General features: G+C 48.1%; 1 protein-coding gene across 5 annotated transcripts in view; it reads left to right on the forward strand.

Annotated features, from left to right (window-relative positions):
• The window catches only part of csnk2b (casein kinase 2, beta polypeptide), a 65,074-nt gene that overhangs the window by 35,653 nt on the left and 5,204 nt on the right, over nt 1–24,217 (forward strand). For all 5 annotated transcript variants that reach the window (XM_048554888.2, XM_048554892.2, XM_048554887.2 and 2 more), the window contains exons 3-6: nt 4,116–4,218; nt 9,184–9,299; nt 14,099–14,174; nt 17,209–17,398. In XM_048554888.2, the coding sequence (XP_048410845.1) occupies nt 4,116–4,218; nt 9,184–9,299; nt 14,099–14,174; nt 17,209–17,398 (485 nt within the window). The remainder of the gene's footprint in view (nt 1–4,115; nt 4,219–9,183; nt 9,300–14,098; nt 14,175–17,208; nt 17,399–24,217) is intronic.

Here is a 24,217-nt window from a genome sequence, read left to right on the forward strand (position 1 = left end):
CTGGGCACTCTGGGTAATGTAGCAGGGCCAATCCACCCTAACCCGCACATCCCTGGGCACTATGGGACAATTTAGCACGGCCAATCCACCCTAACCTGCACATCCCTGGGCACTATGGGACAATTTAGCACGGCCAATCCACCCTAACCCGCACATCCCTGGGCACTATGGGACAATTTAGCACGGCCAATCCACTCTAACCCGCACATCCCTGGGCACTATGGGACAATTTAGCACGGCCAATCCACCCTAACCTGCACATCCCTGGGCACTATGGGTAATGTAGCAGGGCCAATCCACCCTAACCTGCACATCCCTGGGCACTATGGGTAACGTAGCAGGGCCAATCCACCCTAACCCGCACATCCCTGGGCACTATGGGACAATTTAGCACGGCCAATCCACCCTAACCCGCACATCCCTGGGCACTATGGGACAATTTAGCACGGCCAATCCACTCTAACCCGCACATCCCTGGGCACTATGGGACAATTTAGCACGGCCAATCCACCCTAACCTGCACATCCCTGGGCACTATGGGTAATGTAGCAGGGCCAATCCACCCTAACCTGCACATCCCTGGGCACTATGGGTAATGTAGCAGGGCCAATCCACCCTAACCCGCACATCCCTGGGCACTATGGGTAATGTAGCAGGGCCAATCCACCCTAACCTGCACATCCCTGGGCACTACGGGACAATTTAGCACGGCCAATCCCACCCTAACCTGCACATCCCTGGGCACTATGGGTAATGTAGCAGGGCCAATCCACCCTAACCTGCACATCCCTGGGCACTATGGGTAATGTAGCAGGGCCAATCCACCCTAACCTGCACGGTGGCTCAGTGGTTAGCACTGCAGCCTCACAGCACCAGGGACCTGGGCTCGATTCCAGCCTCAAGCGACTGTCTGTGTGGAGTTTGCACGTTCTCCCTGTGTCTGCGTGGGTTTCCTCCCGGTGCCCTGGTTTCCTCCCACAGTCCAAAGATGTGCAGGCTAGGTGGATTGGCCGTGCTAAATTGTCCGTAGTGTTCAGGGGTGTTAGGGTTATACGGGGATGGGTCTGGGTGGGATGCCTCAAGGGGCGGTGTGGACTTGTTGGGCTGAAGGGCCTGTTTCCACACTGTAGGGAATCTAATCTAATCTAATCCCTGTGCACTATGGGTAATGTAGCAGGGCCAATCCAGCTCTGCAGGGCTAAGAATAGGCAGAGCTAAGAAGGCCCCTGTACTCCAGACAGCTACAGGCAGTAATGTTCATTAACCTACAAGGAAGTAAAACCAAGAACCTGGGATTCTAGAATGCAAAGCAGGAGTTGCTGGAAAAGCTCAGCAGGTCTGGCTGCTTCTGTAGAGAGAAAGCAGAGTTAATGTTTCTCCATTTCCATTCTATCCAGGCCTTGCAGTATTATGTCGGCTTCAGGGAGTACCAAATACAGACCCAGTCTTCAACTGGTCCTCACATGACAATCCCTTCATCACTGGGATTGTGCTTGGAAAGGATCCAGAGGAGGTTTACAAGGCCAGCACATCCATCCTTAGATACAGGGCCCAAAACTGCTCTTTAAATTCCAAATATGGTGTGGCTCAAGCCATATACAGCCTCAGCAGTACATCTCTGCTCTTGTTTCCTAGCCCTTTCAAAATGAATGCTTGTATCGCGTTTGCCTTCCGAACTGTCAACTGAATCTACATGTTAACCCTAAGAGAATATTGAGCTAGGATTCTCAAATCCCTTTATGCTTTAGATTTCTGAAGCCTTCCCCATTTAGTAAATAGTCTACATCTCTATTTTTCCTACCAAAGTGTATACGTTCATGTTTTCCCACTTTGAATTCCATCTGCCATTTCTTTGCCACTCTCCTAGCTTGTCCAAGTCTACTTGCACCCGTCCTGCTTCCTGAAGACTACCTGCCCCTTCACCTATCTCTGTGTCACCTGCCAACTTGGCAACAATGTCCTCAGTTCCTTTATCCAGTGTAATGTCAATAGTTGTGGTCCCAACACAGGCCGTGTGGAACTCCAGTAGCTGCTGGCTGCCATCCTGAAAAAGACCTCTTTACCTTCACTCTCTGCGTTCTGCCAGTTGGCCAATCCTCTATCCAATTCTCTAACTTGCCCCGAATACTATTTAGCTGACTTTAACAGCCTCCTGTGTCACACCTTTTGTCAAAGGTGCCCAGGTCACTTTGAATTTTTGTCCTGGCATGACCGGACCTGCGTGGTAGTGGGTTTTGTTTACCACACCTGGTTTGGTTTGAAACCAATCCGTTTGTCCTGAAATAGGCTGGGCGTCATATCCAGGGTTGTGGTACCCTTAAGCTCTGGATCCGTCCCGGTGCCTGTCCCTCTGTGTCGCTGACATCAGGTACAGGACATGTTGGTGATGTATGCCTGAGGGCATTCAGGTATGGAAACAAGCCATTCTACCCAATCTTTCTGCCTGGGTGTTGATCCTCTCCCTCGACCTCATCCTATCTTCTGTCTAAATCCATCATCCTGACCTCCAGTCCCTTCTCCACATTCCATTTGCCTAATTTCTCTTCAATCTATCTGTATTATTCACTTCAGTCATGCTGTTTGCTAGTGAGGTCCACATTCTATCACGTGCTGGGGGATGACATTTATTCCCTCTGCCCTATAGGATATCTTGGTGACTCTCACATATTTTATGGCCTATGGTTATATCTGACCCACAGCAGGGAAGCACACTTATTATCCATTCTATTTCAATATTTCAGAACTTTAAGGACCTTTTTATTAGATCACCCTTTTTGACTTTTCTCATGAGAATAGAAGCCATCCTGCCAATGATGTATAAAACCCTGTTTGCACATGGACACAGCTGTAGGGCAAGTGCAACTTGAACCTGGGCCGACTGGGTTTCTGCAATAATTGACTGTTGTGAACGCTACCATTGCTGTGGCTTTCAATCCAATATTTATTAATGGAATTTGAATCCCACCAGCTCCTAAAGTGGTATTTGTACCCGTATCCCAAAGCGTTAAAGTCTGGTGGGATTACTAGCCCAGTGCCATTCCTACTATCCCAGTATCCCAGAATGGTCGTCTGGGATTCAGTATGGACTTGATGGGCCGAATTGCCAGCGACCACACCGTAAGGATTCTGATTAAAGTGAAGGTCACATCTGGACCCTGCCCTTCAAGCCAAGGATGTGGAAATCTATTCGAACAGCTTCAGGTCGTGTCCCCCACTTGGATTCCATGTTAGCACCGAGGCTTTGTCTCGGCTTGATCAGAAAATGAAACAGTGATGTGAATGGAGACATTGAATATGAGTTTTTCCAGTGCTCGCTGTTTATTTTTATTTTGAACTGTGGAATCCAGGGACCTCTTTCCTCCAAAATCAACCTATTGACATTGGGGAAGAATTGGGTCTGTCGGAACCAAGATCAATGGTTTTGTGTGTATGTCTTTTTTTTTTAAGCAAGGCAGAAGCTCTACAACCTCAGGCACCTCAAAGATTTCCCCACCTCCCCCGCCAATTGAATGCCTTAGAGTTCGAGTTTGTTAGTTGTTGAGAGGTGAGCCCCTACTGCAGTATTAGCAATCACTGTGACGGGGTGGGGGCTAAGTCAGGGGTGACTGCAGTAGTTTATGGTTTGCCTTGCAGAAAGCTGTTGTCTCTCTCCTCCATCCCCATACCAACTTGGGGGCGGTGTGGGGGGGTCTTTTCCTCTTGTCTTACGGGTAGATTAGAGTAGCTCAGTCATTAGCTCTGCTGCTTCACAGCACCAGAGACGCTGGTTCGATTCCACCCTCTGGTGACTGTCTGTGGGGAGTTTGCACGTTCTCCCCGTGTCTGTGTGGGTTTCATCCCACGGTCCAAAGGTGTGCAGGGTGGGTGAACTGGCTGTGATAAATTGCCCCATAGCGTCCAGGAATATGCAGGTTAGGTGGATTGGCCATGGGAAATGCTGGGATCAAGGGATAGGGCCGGGGTGTAGTTCTGGGTGGGATGTTCCTGGCAGGTGGCCTGGAATGGCCTGCTTCCCCACTGTCGGGTTGGTCTTGGGTTATTTGTTTAGTTGTTGTGAATGACTGACCTTCCACTCCCTGTTCTGTTTACCTCCTCTGTTTGTTTGTCTAACCTAGGTTGATGAAGATTATATTCAGGACAAGTTCAATCTGACTGGCCTGAATGAGCAGGTGCCCCATTACCGCCAAGCTTTGGATATGATTCTGGACCTCGAGCCCGGTATGTTCTAACATCTCTCCGGGTTGGAGCTGGTGGGTGTTAGGGCTGACTGTCCCTCAACAGCTGTGTACTGCTCCAAGTCGAGCTGTTAGAGCTTGGGCGGGGGTGGGGGGGGCGCATCAGTGTGAATCCGTGCCTCCCCACCCCAATCTCCGAAGCAGCTCTGAAATTCCTTCCTGGCCTGGATAGTGTTGGGGTGAAGTCACCAATCGCTTCTTGCAGAAATGCTGGGGGAAGGAGTCTCACACTTTTACCACCAAGGCTAAAGGTTTATGGCCAGAGCACTGGAGCACGAGGATATGGGCATTTTGCTGCAGTTATACAAAACTCTGGTTTGATCCCAATTGGAGTGCTGTGCGCAAGCGTGGGCAACAACACCTTACAAAGGATAGAGTGGCCTTGGGGGGAGTACTGTGTACGTTTACAATCACAGTACCTAGACTGCAGGGGATAGGTTATGAGGAGAGATTATACAAATGAGGCCTGTTTTCTGTAGAATTGAGAAGGTTAAGGGTGATCTGATTGAATTCTTAAGGATGTTAACAGGAAAAGACAGGGTAGATACACTATTCCCACGGTCTGGGGATTCTAGAACTAGAGTAGTCTGAGAGGGAGGGTCAGAGCAATCAGAAAGAGATGTTAGGAAGCACTTTGATACACAGAGGCTGGTAGAGGTTTGGAGCTCTCTTCCACAAACGGTAGTGGATATGTTTTTGTTATGCAAACGGATTCGGGGGCATGGGCCAGGGGCACATCTATGAGCCCACAGATCAGCCATGATCTCACTGAATGGCAGAACAGGCTTAAGAGGCTGAATGGCCTGCACATGCACTTGACCAGCAAGTGAAAGGTTTGTCAAACCCAATGGTTTATGTTGAAAAGAAGCAGAAATTTAGCTCTGTTATGTTTTGGGTGGGCCCCTTCCATAAATTTGAACTGTATGCCACACACAGGGAATATTCACAGTCTCTTTTTTTTTGGCTTATTGTTGTCACATGTACCGCGGTACAGTGAATCGTGTTGTTTTGCATGCTACACAGGCAAATCGTACCAAACAATTACACCAGGAGGTAGTGCAAATCACTGCGCTGTACCTGGGCTGCGAACGTTACCCAGTATTGAGTACTACAGTGTATTGTATATCCATTTACTGAATCCACATGTGCTGCTGTGTTCCTGTCTGAGATCGATCAACAGCTTGGGCAGAGCCAAGCTCTCCTGTGTGCTGCAGAACTGTGCCCACTTGAAGCCAGAATAAAACTTTCCCACCAAATTTCCTTTTGGCCTTGTGCAGCCTACGCCCAGGACCTCACCCCATCTGGACACAGCACAGCTTTCAGCACCAGTTTCAAATGTGACAAGCTGTGCCGTGTCTGTGAACTCCACAGGTTACTGTTGCTCTGAGCCCTGGTGTCCAGTTTAATCTTGTGGCCAGGCCAGCTAGCCTTTTCCACACGGTTTGGTTCCTATTATGTGTCTTGCTGACATCTGAGCTAATTGCTCTCTGCTAAGTCAAACCATGCTTCAAGGCTGTGAGTCAAAAAAAACTGGTATCTAATGTCAGCAGGTGATGGGGGCTGGGGTTGGGGAAGGTAACTGGAAAGTTGGCCTTTAATTCAAAGGGAATAGAGTATAAAAGCAGGGAGGGAGGTTTTGCTGCAATCAGTGAGATGAAACCCAGTATACTGTGAACAGTATCCCCTAAAGAGTCATGTGCTGGTCCTGGTGGCAGTCTAGAGAATGTTCACTTGGCTGATCCCGGGATTGTCTGGAGGAGAGGTTGAGTAGGTTAGCCCTTTGTTCGTTGGAGTTTAGAAGGAGAGGAGACGGACAGGATGCTTCGGGGAGTAGATGAGACGGATGTGCTGAGATTGTTTCCCTTTGCGTGGAAGAGTCCAGGAGCAGTAAGGCATCATCTCAGAATGAGGAGTCGCCCACTGAGGACAGACGAGGAAGAATTTCTTGTCTCTCGGGTGCGAATCTGTGGAATTCTTTACCGAAGAGGGCTGTTGAGGCTGGCTCATTCAGTATATTTGAGGCTGCGAGAGAGAGCGAGATGTTTAACCGAAAAGGAAATGAACGGGCATGGTGGCGGGGGAGAAGGCAGGAAAGTGGAATTGAGGAGTGTCGGATCTGCTGTTGAAAGGTGGAGCAGATTTTAATGGGATGACTAGCCTCCTGTGGGTAATGGCCAGTGCTTGCTGTCACAGCGTAACTTGGTCAGTGCAGGATACCTGCTCCCTGTCCTGTTGGTGAGTGCTGCCAGTAATGTAGGTTGTGTTCCCTCGTTGTGTGGACCGTGAGAATGTGAAGCACTTTCCTGAACGGTAGGAAATGTAGCAACCAGTTAGCAGGCAGCGAGCTCCCACAAAAGCAGCTAGATGATTAGCTCCGGATAGTCAGTTTCTCATCATGTTTCAGGAGCAAATATTAACCAGAACTGAAGGCCATTTTTAAAGATGTTCTCTAAATGTTCACTTGTGTCTGAAGGGACAATCAATCTCAGCATCCCAACCCGTGCCCTTGACAGTGCAGTTTGTTCTGAGGACTGTACAAGAATCTGTGTAGATCTTGTGCTCAGAACTGAGGCTAGATAACTCCAGTTTCTGCTGTGAAGGCAATTGCAAGTGAGACTGACACATTTTTTTTCGCCTTGACCCAACACCCTGATACTTAGTTGTGATCAGAAATTGAACCGGTCCAGCCGCATACGTGGAGCTGCAAGTGTTGTTCAGAGGCTGGAAATCCTGTGGTGAGTATCCCCACTTGCCCCTGGATGGGGGCAGCCCCAACAACACTCAGGGAGCTCGACACCATCCAGGACAAAGCAGCCCCCGCTCTATTGGCACCACATCCACAAACATCCCACTCCCTCCCCACCACTGACGCTCAGTCGCAGCAGTGTGTACCATCTACAAGATGCTCTGCAGAGATTCACCAAAGACCCTCAGGCAGCACCTTCCAAACCCACGACCCACTTCCATCCAGAAGGACAAGGGGCAGCAGATACATGGGAACACCAGCCCCCTGCAAGTTCCCCTCCGAGCCCCTCCCCATCCTGACTTGGAAATATATCCCCGTTCCTTCAGTGTTACTGGGTCAGAATCCTGGAATTTCCTCCCTAAGGGACTTTGTGGGTCAACCCACAGCACATGGACTGCAGCGGTTCAAGAATGCTGCTCATCCTCACCTTCTCGAGGGGGGCAACTAGGGACAGGGCAATAAATGCTGGGCCTGGCCAGTGCTGGCCATGTCCCATGAGTGAGTAATTTTAAAAAAATTAAACAAAGCATCCTTTTGTGATTTGTGGATTCTGTAAATCAGGAACAGAAACAGAAGTTGCTGGAAAAGCTCAGCAGGTCTGGTGGCATCTGAAGAGAAATCAGGGTTGACCTTTTGGGTCCTGGTGACCCTTCCTCAGAACTTTGTGGTTTGTGCCTGTGTTCTACAAACTGGTACTGCCCTTGATAAAGAACCTTGTGTGAAACACGACCAATATGAAATCCCACACTAGGTGAGGAAAGTTACAAGCATTTGTAACCCTTGTTTTTGTTTTTGAGTTCTGAGTCGAGTGGAGCTACAAATCTACCCAGTGTTGAGAGAGCTTTGTGTTAGTGAGTTGAGTATTTGTGGATAACCGCTTTCTTCTCAACTGACTTTATTGTTTCAGCCACCGAACATTGCGCTTCAGTGCACTGTGTGAGAGAGTGTGACTCATGATCGAATCAGCAACTAACCAATTCATTTCAGCCTCGTGTGCAGTCCTGAGCATCATTTCCCAACACACCCGGAATTCAAAAGTACAGAACCTTGATTGTTGTGTTGGGGGTCTCTCTTTCGTTTCATAGATTTTTACAGCGTGGAAACAGGCTGTTCAGTTCAACAATTCCTGTAGTAATGTTTCCCACGTTTGCCTCCCCTCGCTCTCTGACTGTAACCTTCGATTTCCTTCTCCCCTCTGTTGTATCTGACTTTTCCACGTTGTGCTGTCCAATGTTGAGGTTGAGTACATTCCAGGAGAATGACATTGTCTGAATGATTAACTGAGCGTGGAGGAGGAGAGTCTGCTGCTGGGCCAGCTGCAGTGGCTGTTTTGCCAATGCCCCCTGGAGTTTGGCCACAAGTCAACCATGATCTCACTGGCTGGTGGAACAGGGTGGAGGGGCTGAATGGCCTACATGTTCTCCATATGTTGTTAAATCAGTGTCCATGTGAGCGGGAGCGTGTGGTGTCTAATGCTGTGTTTTATTCCTTCTGCAACTTCTGATGTGGTGCATTCATAGCGGCACCTTGCTTTTATTCCTGAAGTTTACCTATTTTAATGTTTGCTGTGCAGCTGCTTTCAAGAGGCATTTTTTTTCTGGTTCCTTTGGTCTTTTGTCCTTTGCGGGTAGGGAAGGACATGGCCTCCTGTTGGCTCTGCTCCTGGCCATATCCGTTTGCAGCGAAATAGAGCGCTTGTGCCACTTGAACCTGGAGTGGCTGCTTCACTCTTTCAGCCTGGGAGCACAGATTTCCGAATCCACCTTTTCAGGGATGGTGCCTCCTGGTTCGGAGGTAAGGACACTGCACCACAGCAGCCCTTCCTAAGGCCCAGGAGTGCAGCATCAGCCTCAGGAATGACCTTTCCAATTTCACCCTAATGTTCCACTTTGCTCCTTGGCAGCCTCCTGTAGAATTCCCTAACCGGTTTCTCAGCAACTGTCTCGTGTTTTCGGTGCCCTGCTAATCTGTGCCTTCCTTTTTAAATTCCACTGATCAGAGCCTGCTTTGCCTCCCCTGAGGCAGACGGAGAGTTGCACACTGCTGTGCCTTTCCTGATGGCTGTTTGTCTGTTCCCGGCACACACGTGCTTTGAATTTTGAGAGGTAATTGTTTGTCTGCCCTGTACCACTTTTGCTGAAGTTGCAAGGGTATTGCATGCACTCCGGCCTTGATGTTTCTGTCGATCCTTGTGTTACCCAGATGAGGAGCTGGAAGACAATCCGAACCAAAGCGACCTTATCGAGCAGGCTGCCGAGATGCTGTACGGACTGATCCACGCTCGCTACATCCTCACCAACCGAGGGATTGCTCAGATGGTAGGTTGGCGTAATCCCCCCCCCAGCCTTTCCTGCGGGTGCCGGGGGAGAGATTGTTTTAACTGTGAGGCGAAAAAAAGAAAAGTCTTAAAGCTGGGGGCATGAGGAACGTGTAAAACTCAGAAGCCCGTAACGTCAGACAGAAGAATGGGTGAATATTTTGGATGGGGTGGCCGGGGGTACCCGTTGCCTATGTTGTATACGGAGCTTGTTTCTGAATTGGGTCGGAAACCAACGGAGAATTTCCCAGTCTCCCTGCAGTGCTGCCCCTTTTGCAGTGGGTGGCAGAAGCACACTGCGAGCCTTGTCATAATGTCCTCGACCAGCCAAGCTTCAGTGTGTTTGAAACGAGCTGGAATTCCCTGGAGAAAAAAAACACCCTTTCCTCCGAAACAGTTCAGCATGTACTGCAGAAGGGCTGTTGTTAACTCCAGTTTATCTCCACAGGTGCTGCCAGACCCACTGTGGCTTTACCAGCCACTTGTTTTCCAGCACCCGCAATCCTTTGATAATAAAATGTGAGGCTGGATGAACACAGCAGGCCCAGCAGCATCTCAGGAGCACAAAAGCTGACGTTTCGGGCCTAGACCCTTCTGAAGGGTCTAGGCCCGAAACGTCAGCTTTTGTGCTCCTGAGATGCTGCTGGGCCTGCTGTGTTCATCCAGCCTCACATTTTATTATCTTGGATTCTCCAGCATCTGCAGTTCCCATTATCACCCGCAATCCTTTGAGTTTTTTTTTTGTTTGGTGTGTAGAGAGTTGCTGGAAGCTTTACTGTGCTGAAGTGTTGTAAGAGGTAGACTGGCAAACTGACCCAGCCAGAATGACTGCATTGGGTGGGTCAAGGATGGAGGGAGGGTTGAGAGAAGTTCCTTCTGGGGTGCCTTCTATAAGAGGCAGCTGTACTTATTCCCTGCTTTGCCACTGAGACCAGCTACTGGTGTCATCACATCTGCTCGAATTTTCAGTTTGTTTTTAAATGTAAATCGACGGCCCTAGGGAGAGGCTAGAAAAAAATCTCCGCTCAGTTTCTCTGGAGCGGCAGAGGCTGAAGGAAGACGCAATGGATGTTTATAAAATTGAGGGGCAGAGATAGTGTTGGCAGTCAAAATCTCTTTTTTTCCCTCCAGAGTCGAAATGTCTGTCCAAAACAAGAGGGCTTGCATGAAGGTGGAAGGGGGAAAGTTGCGAGGGGCAGGTTTCCTTTTTATACATGCGAGTGGTAGGAATCTGGAATACCCTGCCAGGGGCTGGTGGTGGGTGCAGATACAGCAGGGGTGTTTAAGCTACTTTTAGACGGGCCCATGAATGAGCAAGCAATGGAGGGATAGGGACCAAGGACGGGCAGAAGGGATTAGATTCACTTGGCGTTGTGTTCGGCACAGCACCCCAGGCCGAAGGGCCTGTCCCTATGCTGTACTGTTCTTTTGCCCTTTGTTCTCGAGGACAACCAGGGCCTGGCCAGTGATGCCTACGCCCTGTGAGTAAATTTTTAAAAAATTATCTCCCTTTGGAGCCCTGAGTGGGTGACAGGGTATTCAAGTAGAGGGTGGTGCGTCTGTAGAAAGAACTGCCAGAGGAAGTGGTTGGGGTGGATACAGTTACAATGTTGAAATGACATTTGGACATGTACGTGAATAGGAAAGTTTTAGAGGGATATGGGACTAGTTCAGTTCAGGAAACGTGGTTGGTATGGACGAGTCGGGCCAAAGGGTCTGTTTCCGCCCCATATGACTATTCTTTGTACAACACCGCTCCTAAAAGCGGGGAGAGATGGTTCAGCCGGCTCCCCAATCGGTACTATCGCGGTCGATCAGCTGCTTTTCTGCACGCAGCCCATGATCTTTGCCCTGTTGAATCTCCTTCAGAATCTTGTCTGTTTCAGTGAGATTGCCCGTCTATCGTCCAAACTCCACTGACCCGAAACGTCAGCTTTCCTGCTCCTCTGGTGCTGCCTGGCCTGCTGTGTGCCTCCAGCTCCATGCTGTGTTATATAGTGAATGTCAGCCCAGTTTACTCCATCACTCGTCACAGGAACATGCCCAACCACCTCGGGGGCTGGTTTGGTGAACCTTTGCCCTGGGGAGCAAGACAAGCCTGTCTCCTCCTCTGTCAGGTAGAACTGTAATCCAGGATAACAAGGTGTGGAGCTGGATGGACTCTGCAGGCCAAGCAGCATCAGAGGATCAGGAAGGCTGATGTTTTGCGACTAGACCCTCCTTCAGAAATGTAATCCAGATGTGATCTGCCATCAAGTTTCCCTGTACCACAGCAGCAGGATGAGCCATTCCCTACAGTGGGCCTACACCCTGTCTGCGAGCCCCCGGAGCAAAGTTTACAAATTTGTGTGCATTTGCTGCAACTCGACACTGGGGAGCTTGCCCCTACCTGTCTGAGCTGAGCAGGGTCATGGTGAGTCAGGGATAAAGGTGTTTTCCCTGTTCTCTCAGCTGTCTCGGATACAGTGAGTTCTCTTGGCTGACATCAGCAACCAGGAACGTTGCTAGGCCACGTGCAGCCACAAGGCACTGTGTTCTCAAGTGGTAGGACAGGTTTTTGTTTGTTTTGTGTCTGGAAACTGCACCCTCCCAAAACGTCAGGCACCTTTTCAGTGTCGCAGCCCGTGCTGCTGTCTCACTCTGTCCCTGTCTGTTTTCTCCTTTTTTTAAAACAATATATTCTCAGCCTCCTTTATGACTCGGGGATTCCCCGGGTCGCAATCACAACCCTTTCTGCACCCTCCCCTCCTCTCGCCATATTATTGAAAGAAAGGGAAGCAGTCAGCAACGCTCAGGTTTACAGTGATAATTTAGGGACCGTACGAGCGATGTACTTTAGAAACACTTTGGGGTGATTTCCACATCACCCTGGATCAGGCACGGAAGCTCTTTAAACTCGTGAACCCCTAGCTGCAGTTCCCTTCCTGCCCCTCTGTACCTCCGTCTCTTCTTTTCTCGCAGTCTCTTTTTTTTTTCCCCCCTCGGTCTTCCTTTCCCTCCTCAGTGTCACTTCTTTTTTTCTTTCTCTCCTTCTTTTTCTTTTTTTTTTCTCTTTTTATCCCCCCCCCTGCCCTCCCCTCCCCCCTCCACCGCCCCATTCCTGTGTGTGTCAGTCTGTCTCTCTCACACCCACCCACCCCTGAAGGGTAGGGTTTAGTGTAATGTGCTCCACCCTGTAACGTGATTTACCTCCTCAATCAGACATGATGATTCCACTGTTGCTTGTCCCATTCCATCAAAGCAATTGCAAACAGCCACTTGTGGGTTTGTGTCACAGCCCTTGACAGGAAAGGAAACACACCGTTGCCCGGTAACATTTCAGTTAATGCTTGTTCACGGAGCACAGAACCTATTCGTTCACCCACACAAAGCTGCTTCCAGCTGGCAAACAGTTTAGAGTTAGGATGAGGGGGCACTGGGGAAACTGGGAGGGAATTCCAGAGTTTGGGAACAGGCAGTTGAAGGCACCGTTGCGGGGGGAGGGAGGTGAGGGTTCTATCAACGCAGGACTTTCCAAGCATGCAGTCTCACTTCTGATTAGTCCGCGCACAGAGAGGACCAAATCCCGGGGCTGACTTTACGCAGTCAACTGTGAAGCACCAGCAAGGCTCAGCGCACGCTCAAATCTGTGTTGTGTGGCAGTATCACCGTGCTGGATTGGACTGGGTCAGAATCCCGGAATTCCCTCCCTGAGGGACATTGTGGGTCACCCCACAGCACATGGACTACAGCAGCTCAAGGAGGCAGCTCAACCCCCACCTTCTCGCGGGGGGCGGGGGGCAAGTAGTGACGGGGTAATAAATGCTGAGCCCAGTCAGCAGTACGCACATTTCATGAGTGAATTTTTGAATTAAAACATTGCCTGTTTTTATTTTAAGCTCAACCACTTCATACATTAACTGGGAGGTGTGGAGATTAACCTGTAGATAAAGGTGGGAAGAGACAATTTGAGGACTTGTGTGGCCCAGTGATAGTGTTCTGCCTCTGGGCTCTGTGACTCAGCTTCAAGCCCCACCTGTTCCAGTGGTGTATTGTAACATCCCAGGCAGATTGATCTGGAAAAGCCCAAAGGAAATCTTCTCTTGCACATCCAGAATAAACCGGTAACCTGTACCGGACAATCAACAATTGTAGTAGAAGTTACAACTTAGTACAGGTCACCCAACTGACGGGCATGTTCCTGCTCCAAATGAGGGTCCTCAACTCCCACCCTTCCCTGGTACAGCATGTTCTTTTTGGCCCACTACAAATCCCAAACTTTGTATAAAATCCAAGTCAGAGAGGATGGCCTTTCTGTTCGGGGGATTTGAGCACACAGGGGAACAGAGTGAAGCTTGGTGAGCAGTTAGTACACAGCAGATTTACCCCATTAACACCAGCACCCAGTATCTAAACCATTAGTCTTTTCTTTGACTCTCTTCTGCCTGTGTGCCAGTTAAGGCTGGTTCACAATTGAACTGGACAGCAAACTGGGCACTGTTGACCAGTCCTGGACGAAGGCTTTGACCATGGGTCAGATGATCCTCGCTTAAACATCTACTCCTTGCCCCCCTGATGTAGATGTCATTTTCATGCCTTTGATTAGACAAAAGACAACAGCACCCAAGCACTGAAAGAGGTTGTCCTGTGTCTTTCCTGCCTTGACCCTATATTCCTTAGCTCCCCACCAAACACACCAATTCACAAAGGGAAACCAAAGTCTCTGTTTTTGGAAATGTGTCATTGACCCTCCCCGCATTCTCGGCAGCTTCTGACTGTCAATTTGGCTGCTCTTCATCGCATTGGTGTGCTTTCTTTCAGCTTGAGAAGTACCAGCAGGGAGACTTTGGCTACTGCCCTCGAGTGTACTGTGAGAACCAGCCCATGCTTCCTATTGGTAAGTGAACCTTCATTTCACTTGGTGATGTTCAGTTCCTCAGGATGCCCCAGAGTGTCTTTCAGCCACTGGCTGTTGTAATATGCTGGTATAGTGCTAATATCATTGGACTAAGCCCTCTCTGTACTAATCCAATATATGGGAGAATAGAGATGGGCTGAAAACCCTGACTGCTTTGTAGATGGAGGATTTTTATCTCTCTGGAATTTAAAAGAACGAGAGGAAATCTGATTGAGGCACATAAGATGGGAAAGGGAATTGACAGAGCAGATCTAGAGGGGATGTCTTCCCTGGTGGGGCAATTGAGAATGAGAAGCCTTAGTTTTAGGCAAAGGAGTGGCAGATTTAAGAATTACTTTCAAAATTACTTCTCTCAAAGGGTTGTGAACCTGTGGAGTGTGGTGGATGCTGAGACAGAGTAAATTTAAAAGGTGATAGTGTTTGTTTTTTTTTTAAATTAGTAACAGGTTGAAGGGATATGGAGTGTGGGGCAGGAAAGTGGAGTTGAGGCCGAGCTGAGATCAGCCATGACCAAATTGAACATGGAACAGGCTCGAGGGGCTGAGTTGCCTACTCTTGCTCATTCTCATAATCTTCAATTTTTACCTGTTAACAGTCAATCCATTTGCCTCAACTTCTTCAGAGGGTCTAGGCCCGAAACGTCAGCCTTCCTGCTCCTAAGATACTGCTTGGCCTGCTGTGTTCACCCAGCTTCACACCTTGTTATCTGGGATTCTCCAGCATCTGCAGTTCCTACTATCTCTGAAACATTTAGTGTTTTATTTTGTTTTCAATGTTATCCCTTCATGTATATTCCCTTTCCATGTATACTTGGTGTGAAGTCAATTACTAAATTCATCAGCTGGCTGAAGCAAGACTAATCATAATTAATAGTTATGTTGCCTCTGAGCTAAAAAGAGTTGACATTTCGGGTCTGGTAACCCTCAGAGCAGTTCTGAGGAAGGGTCACCGGACCTGAAACATTAACTGTTTTCCCCCTCTCAGGTGCTGCCTGACATGCTGAAATTTTCCAGCAACTTTGTTTTTGTTCCTGATTTACAGCATCTGCTGTTCTTTGGGAATTTTTTTTTTGCCTCTGAGCTATTTGTCTCCATAATCAGATTTCGGTTATGCTGAAACTTGTCCCCCCTCGCCTGCAGCAGATCTCCCCTTTTCCCATCGTGTGCATCCAGTCTCTGCATATCCATACATTAGCTACTTAGAATGTTCCAACTTCACTTTCCTGCCTTTTCCCCATAATCCTTGATTCCCTTCCTGTCTATCTCAGCCTTGAATGTACTGAATGACCCAGTCCCGACAGCACACTGTGGTAAAGAATTCCACAGATCCACTCCCCTTGGAGAGAAGAAATTCCTCCTAGTGTCTGTCTTCTCTGGGCACCCCTTACTCTGAGATGATGCCCCTCTGGTCATAGACTCTCCCGCAAGGGGAAACAACCCCTCCACATGTACCCCGTCAATCCTCCAAGAATCCTCTGTTTCAATAAGGACGCGTCTCATTTTTCTAAATCCAATCCGTACGGACCCACCCTAATCAAGCTGTCCTCATCGGACAGTCCCTCCATCCCTGTGATCAGCCAAGTGAACCTTCTGTGGATTGGCTCCAACACCAGTCTATCTCGGGGCACAAAACTGCCCACAGTATGCCTGCTGTGGCCTGACTACTGCCTTGTATAGTTTTAGCAAAGCCTCCTGAGTTTTATTCTCCTTTCCCTTTGAAATAAAGTCCAACGTCCCATTTGCCGTCCCTATTCCCTGCATTCCAACTTTTTGTGATTCATGATCAAAAACTCCCAAATCCCTTTGTTCTGTTACTTCCAGCAGTCCTCCTCCATTCAAATAATATTCAGCTCCTTTATTCTGTAGCTCCTCTAACAGCCACATAGTAAATCCTCAGACCTGGAATTGAATGTGCGGAAATGCAGAAAGACTTGGACAGGCTAGGAGAGTGGAGTGGGCAGATGGAATACAATGTTGGAAAGTGAGGGGTTATGTACTTTGGTAGGAAGAGTGGAGACGTAGACTTTTTTCCAGAGGGGGAAAGGCCTTGGAAATCCTGAAGAACAGGGGACTTGGGAGCCCTATTTCAAGATTCTCTTAAGGTTAATATGCAGGCTCAATTGGTAATTTGGAAGACGCACAATGTTAGCATTCTTTTTGAGAGGGATAGAATACAGGAGCAGAGACATACTTCTGAGGCTATCTAACGCTCTGGTCAGACTGCATTTGGAGTATTGCCAGCAGTTTTGGGCCCCAGAGGACGTTTACAAGAATGATCCCAGGGATGAAGGGCTCTTCATAGGAGGACTCCTGGGTCTGTACTTGATGGAGTTTGCAAGGCTGAGAGTGAATCTCATTGAAGCTTACAGAATACTGAGAGGGCTGGATAGAGTGGACATGGAGAAGATGTTTCCACGAGGTGGAGAGGTGAGGGCTCGGGGGCATAGCCTTAGGATGAAGGGACGACCCTTTAGAGCTGAAATGAGGAGGAATTTCTTCAGTCAGAGGGTATGCCTCTGGAGCTCATTGCTGCAGAGGGCTGGGAGACTAGGTATGTATGACAGATGGACAGGTTCTTGATTGGTAAGAGTGTGAAGGGCATCTCCATGTTGGGCCAAGAACGGTGTAAAGTGCATACTCAGATGTTGGAATGCTGCTGCTGAAACATGTTCAGGTATTTTTTACAGCCTTCTGCCTCCACATTCAGTTTCATTATTCCACCCCTTCATCTCTCACTTTGTTTCCTTCCCTTGTCTCCTTTTCAGATTTTCCTATTGGTTTTTAATTTTTCTGTGAGCTAGCAACACTGAACTCCCATCTGTCACACCTTGTGTATCTGCAAACTAGAAAGACTAACTCGGTTTCTCTGGCTATTATCAGGATTTGGTTTATAAGTATATTTTTTCTGCCTGCTTCTAATGTTGACCATCTTTTTAAACACAACACCATTCCCCACCAATTACTTTGTTGCTAATGTCCGTCCCTTTCTGCTGCAACCCCCCACCCCAAACCAGGTCTGTCTGATATCCCTGGTGAGGCCATGGTCAAGCTGTACTGTCCCAAGTGCATGGACGTTTACACACCAAAGTCCTCGCGACATCACCACACGGATGGAGCTTATTTTGGGACAGGCTTCCCCCACATGCTGTTCATGGTGCATCCAGAGTACAGACCCAAGAGGCCAGCTAACCAGTTTGTTCCCAGGTAAGGCTTGGTGCAGGGTGGGAGGAGAGGGTGGACGCAGTACCGAGGTTGGGGTAAGGGGGACCTGTGGGATGTTCACCAGAGCTCGACAGAGAATTATGCTCCCTCTGCCTCTAAAAGATACAGCCTGTCCAGTTGTTACCACCTCACATTTTCACCTTCTGTCCAACAAATGCAACGGACTCTGAAGTTTGTGGGATTGGCCCAACTCGATTATGTGTGAAATCAGAATCTTTTCTGTGTCTCAAGCGTTTCTTTTCAGAAGCATAAACAAAAGGACATTTTGTCGATGCTTTTCACCTTTGCATTCATCAGGACATTTGGCAAGAAATGGTGACGTGCAAGTGTGAGAGGAGAGGGCTAGTGGATTGACGTGGGTCTGTTTGGTGGAGCTGTTGCCATGGAGAATATGTCAGTTCGATGACTTTTTTCAGAAATATTAAACTGGGCAAGTTGAACGTCCCAAAGCATTGCACTCATCTGACTGCTGTATTCTGCATGGCAACATCCCTGCCAATCAGGGCCTACTTGCCAGCCAATTGGCACAGCCCTCTTACCCTGTAGAAATCCTGCTTACCCATTGCGTTGATGTTTCTTGCAAATTGTGCTGATGCATACCAGTCACACAACTTAGAGTGTTTATTCCAGCATTACTTGGGTTCTGTAATGCCAGCAGACACAGCGCAGAAGTGAGCTAGTAATCGACAGGTTTGTATTTACTGTGCTGTCCTCATTCAATGATCATACGTCCAAGCACTCTCTGTTTTATTCGTTCACGGGATGAGGGCGTCACTGACCAGGCAGCATTTATTGTCCATCCCTATTTGCCCAGAGGGCAGTTCAGAGTCAACCCCATTGCTGTGGGTCTGGAGTCACATGTCAGCCAGACCAGATTATTGGATCGTTGATTCTGGCGGGAGTTGCTTGTCTGTCAGTCGGCACAGTCACCCTGCCTGTGTTTACGTGCCCATCGTATTCTGGGAGTTCTGATAAATGGGTAAGGCACTACCTTCACAAAGGAGATGCTTTTGGGGGAGGGGGGAGAGGGAGCAGTTGTACTAATCCCTCTGTTCAGCTTGAAAGAGACAGTTTGGGAAGGATGGAACATCAGCTGTGGCATATAGCATGCATCCCTTTTTCAATGAGGAAGCTGGGTAGCAATAGCAGGTTCTGCTTTGATTACAAAGGCTGCTTATGGGCCAGAGGAAACACCCTCAAAATATCCAGAAGGTAGTCCGTACCCTAACACTCTCGTTTCAAAGGTAAGTGATGAGCTCTGTCCCAGATTCAATGTGACTGGTCAAACTACTCATTGTTAAGTAAAATGCTATTTATTCAAACTCTCGATAAAATACAATAATAGAAAAAAAAGAACAAATTGGAATAACTTTATTGGAAAAATTGACAACAATAGATATTAGTAACTATTACTAATTAACTGTTCCAATGTTGACACTGGTCTTGACCCAAGCTCCTGGTTTTACAGATGAGATCAAAGGAGAGCTTCCATGGTTTGCACGGTGTACAACATCATTGCTGCTGCTTCATTTTGGAGCACAGAAACAGACCATTCCATCCAACTCATCCCTGCTGACCCGATATCCTAAATTAATCCAGTTCCATTTGCCAGCATTTGGCCCCTATCCCTCTAAACCTTCCTATACATATACCCATCCAGATGCCTTTTAAATGCTGTAATTGTACCAGCCTCCTCCACATCCTCTGGCAGCTCGTTCCATACACACACCACCTCAGAAAATGTTACCCCTCAGGTCCCTTTTAAAGTATTTTCCCCTCTCTCCTTTAACCTATGCCCCTCTAGTTTTGGACTCCCCCACCCTGGGGGAAAAGACCTTGACCATTCGCCCTATCCATGCTCCTCATGATTTTAACCTCTATAAGGTCACCCCTCAGCCTCTGATGCTCCAGGGGAAAATAGTCCCAGCCTATTCAGCCTCTCCCTGTAGCTCAAACCCTCCAACCCCGGCAACATCCATGTAAATCTTTCCTGAACCCTTCCAAGTTTTACACTCTCCTTCCTGTAGCAGGGAGACCGGAACTGAGAGCTGTATTCCAAAAGTGGCCCGAACCAATGTCCTGTCCAGCCCCAACATGACCCTCCCAACTCCCTGTACTCAACGCACTGATCAATAAAGGCTAAAGTGTACTGAACACCTTCACCATCCTGTCTCCCTGTGAGTCCACTTTCAAGGATCTATGAACCTGCCCTCCCAGGGTCTCTTTGTTCAGCAACAGTCCCCAAGACCTTACCATGAAGCTGTATTAGTCCTGCCCTGATTTGCCTTTCCAAGATGCAGCACCTCACATTTATCTAAATTTAAACTCCATCTGCCACTCCTTGGCCTATTGGCCTGTATGATCAAGGCCCTGTTGTACTCTGAGGTAACCTCCTTCACTGTCTACTCCACCTCCAATTTTGCAGTCATCTGAAAACGTATTAACCACGCCTCACGTATTCACATCGAAATTATTTATATAAATGACAAATAGCAGTGGACCCAGCACCGATTCCCTTGCGTCATTCCCCGAGAGTTCCTTTCCCTCTCCTCTTTAAGGCCCTTGTGAAGATGGAGAGCAGAAGGGGAGAGTGGTTTTTGTGGTGGGTCAAGCCCAGCTGCAGGTTTGGAATCCAGAGCAGACTGACAGGCTGAAAGCATTCCTCTCTCTTTCCCCACAAATGTCGTGTGTGCAATGGGTTTGCCACAGTTCAGTCCAGTGAGCTCAGGTGTCAAGCAGGAGGCTAATGTCACAAAAGCGCAATGGAAGCTTCTCTTCTGAAGGTCAGTCTGAGGCAGCTTCACAGTGACGCTACAGATCTGGTGATCTACTGACAAAAGTGTTGGTCACTGGGTGCCTGAGCTAGAGGGCTGGGGGAGAAGGTGTCCTGGTCCACATCTCCTTGGGTTTGTAAGCTCCTAGCACTCCACCTTTAGGGACTGTTTGTTTCCACTTTGTTAACTTCCCCTGGTGTAGAAGATGTGGACTGTAGTCTTTCTCAAAACATAGAGTCTCCAAAGTGGAGAAGGAGGCCATTCAGCCCATTGAGTATGCACAGACCCTCTGAAGAGCATCCCAAACGTGATTAGCATGGCCAATCCACCCTAACCTGCACATGCCTGGACAAAGTTGTGCAGGTTAGGTGGAACGGCCAGTGAGAAATGCAGGATGATAAACAAGGGTAGAGGTATGTCTAGATGGGATGCTCTTCAAGAAGGTCATTGTGAGCTCAATGGGCCAAATGGTCTGCTTCCGCAATGTACGGATTCTGTGATTCGATTCGGGAGCCATATTACATGGTGAATCCTGCTCACCTTTTGCCTGAATAATGCTGTGTCCCTCACCAGACAAAACAACATCTAGCCCTTTTAAGTTCTTTCAATGTTCCAAGCACACTGATCAGATTGCCCCTCTGTTGTTTGACATGTGGGAATGCAGGCCACGTGAGCACAGTCTCTCACCAGAGTGCTAGCCCTGTCACTAGGTTACAGCCAGAGTTACAGTCTAGGTAGATTGTAGGAAAAAAACCAAACTCTCTCTCCCCCTCCTTTTTAGGGACTGTGTGAAATTTGGGTTTCTGAGGGTATGCAGTTTGGGTTTGTGAGAATGAAACTTGGCTGTCAACGTTAGTTCCCTGGAGGGAGAGAGAAAGCGTAGAAACTAAGGTCCTGTTTATGACGTTGAATTTACGAGCTCACGGAGTGATTTAACCGAGCAATGTAGATGGGGCACAAATAGAAGCTCTTTCCACTCACTGGAGATTGTAAGAATAACCAAAACCTTTTGCCCAGGAGTGATGTTGTGAAACACTTCCTCGCAAAAAGGAGGTGGATATTTGGAAATCTCCTGTGAACCACAGCTGAAGCTTAAACATTTGCTCATTTTAAACCCTCAGTTGGTCAGTTTTTGTGAAGTGGGCCAAGGTCCCATTGAATGGGGGTGAAATTGGCTTCAGAGGCTACATGGCCTCTCCCTGTTCCTAAGCGTAGTATTGTTCTAGCAGATCTGTACTCAAAGATCAGTGACACGTTCCTGAGCGGTACGGCCCAGAACTGAGCACTCTCCTTCAGATGATTCTGCCTGAGACTTTGCACATCCGAACCATGATTTGTTCCCCTCCTATTCCAACCCCTTTGAGGTTTAAGCCATTAATCTGTGTGTGTGCCTTTGATAGAAAATAGGAGCAGGTGTAGGTCATTTGGCCCTTTTTTTTTAGACCAGAAGGTATAGGAGCAGAATTAGGCTGTCTAGCTCATTGAGACTGCTCCACCATGCGATCATGGTTGACATGCTCCTCCAATTCCATTCTCCTGCCTTCTCCCCATAACCCTTGTTCCCTTTACTAATCAAGAACCTATCAATCTCGGTCTTCATGACACTGACTGACTTGGCCTAATCAAGCTTCTGTTGCAATCCGTTCCATCGAGTCACCAGCTTCTGGCTAAAATTCCTTCTCATCTCATCACTCTGAGGCCGTACCCTTGGGTCCTAGTCGTTAAAATATCTTCTCCATGCTCACCTTATCCAGACCTCTCTGTACTCTAAGTTTCAGTGAGATTCCCTCCTCGTCGTTCTAAACTCCAAGTACAAACCCGGGGTTCTCAACTGCTCCTCATACGACAAGCCTTTGAATCTGTTCTCCCATTCAATACAATTCTGACCATCCAACTCAGTCCCCTATTCTCACTTTCTCGCCCATGCTCTTTAATCTTTGGAGACACTTGGGACCCAGGTTTGATTCCACCCTCTGGGGGGATAGTTTGTATGGAGTTTGCACAGTTCTCCCTGATTCCACACTGTCAGAATGCTAGCCCATTCGAAGTTATGGTCATGTGGTCACTGTTTACTTGCCTAGGAATGATGATAGCAGGTCTGACAGAAACTTATTGGCTAATGACTGTCAATAAACAAAAGCATTTGTTATATTTCATTTGTTTGTAGTTGCGCACAGCTGATGCCCCCATCTGGAACAGTCTGAAACTTTATAAAACAAAGGATTGTAGGGTGTTGGTCAGGGTTTAATATCACGTGCCTTTTATGCTAGAGACACCCAACTGAACAGGATATTTTTGGAAACACCAGAAGCATATCGCTGTGTAGGAAAATTAACCTCTACCAGCTCTACTTTTGTGGCTCACCTCTGCATGCCTCATCTCAAACCATCTGGGCAGAGGATTCTCAAATTGGACAATTCTCAACTCCCAGATAGTTGAGAAGTTTGTTTTGCGTTTTTCCTTAGGAAAAAAGGTGTAGTCACCGTAGTCCTACTGGACCACAGGGCTGCTCTCAATAGAAAGACACAACTTGTGGTTTAACCTGAGGGTCACCATGCCTCAGGCGAGGGGAGAGATTGAGAAGGAGGGACCCTCACGATAACCTCAGCTGGTGTGGGAATTGGCGTCACTCTGCATTGCAAACCAGCCATCCAGCTAACTGCCCCTCTCCCCCCGCCTGTGTGCGCGTACAGCCTTGATGCTCCTTCCTGTAGCCCCCTTTAAAATTGTACTGATCAGTTTATGCTGGTTCTTCTAGTCTTTTTTTTCCCCACTGTTTCCCACCCAGTGGTAACTTCCACAGTGTGGATACAGATCAGTAGCAGGTGATTGCTTTAAAACTGATGCAGTAACTGCCGCTTATAATTGTGGGGTTTATCTCGGGGCAATTAGAGTTCGCAGTGCACAACTTCTCATGTCCCTATTGGACTCAATCGTAAAAGTGTGAGCAGTAGGAACAGCAGCAGACCATTCGGCCCCTTAACCCTGCCCCTCCATTCAGTGGGATCATGGCTGATCTGGCATTCTTTGCGTCCACTATCGCAGCCCTTTTCCCCTCGCTTTTCCCCGACTGATCAAGAAACTATCGACCACCACGGCCGTCAATATACACACAGACTATCGCCACAGCTCTCTGTGGCCAGGAGTTCCAAAGACACTGAACCCCCTGAGAGAAGAAATTTCTCCTCCATCTCAGCCTTAAATTGGTGCTCCTTTATTCGGAGACTGTGCCCCCTGGTTGTAGACCCTCCTGTGAGCTTTAAATTGGTGCCCCCTGAAGAATCCAGTATGTGTCAGTGAGATCGCTTTCTGTTGTGAGTGCTGTTGTTCATTTCCCCCAGCACCACATGCCGTCCTCTTTAATTATCATCTGTAAACTCGTCTTAAAAGGTGTATGGTTTTGTGGCCATCCACTATTATTTTTTGTGTTTGCATACTATAGGCATGAGGAAAGATTAATCCGATCTGTCCATTTGTGCTCCACTTGACCACCGCCCATCATCTTTGTGTAAACAAACATGACATTCATTCCCTTATGACGCACGGACACCTAGCTTTTTCTATTTAAAGCATTTATTATGGTTGCTGCAGTCCCTCTTTGCTGTGAAGTTCCTCATTCTTGCCATAAACTCACCCAGTTTCTTCAGAGCTTCCTCTGTTTGATGTCTTTCTGGCTTATCGTGCTATTAATGGCCGATCAGATTCAAAAAATGGAGACGTAGGATTGTAAGATGTGGATGAAGCAACAGGCCCCTTAACCCTATTAAGTCTGCTCTGCCATTCACAGGCTAATCTGATGGTCCTCAACTCCCCTTTCCTGCCTCCGTCCCATCGCCATTGATTCCGTTACTGATTTTAACAATCTGCGTCAGTCTACAATTAACAACCCAGCCTCGACAGCCCTCTGCAGTGATGAATCCCACACATCTTCCCATATCATATTCAGTTGGTAAGATTTTGTTTGCTCATTTAACGCCGTCTGTATCCCTCTGGTAGATTTGTGTCGTACGCAACGGCTTCTTAACCA

The sequence above is a fragment of the Stegostoma tigrinum genome, chromosome 34 (assembly GCF_030684315.1).
Source record: "Stegostoma tigrinum isolate sSteTig4 chromosome 34, sSteTig4.hap1, whole genome shotgun sequence".
In the NCBI taxonomy this organism is placed as follows: Eukaryota; Metazoa; Chordata; class Chondrichthyes; order Orectolobiformes; family Stegostomatidae; genus Stegostoma; species Stegostoma tigrinum.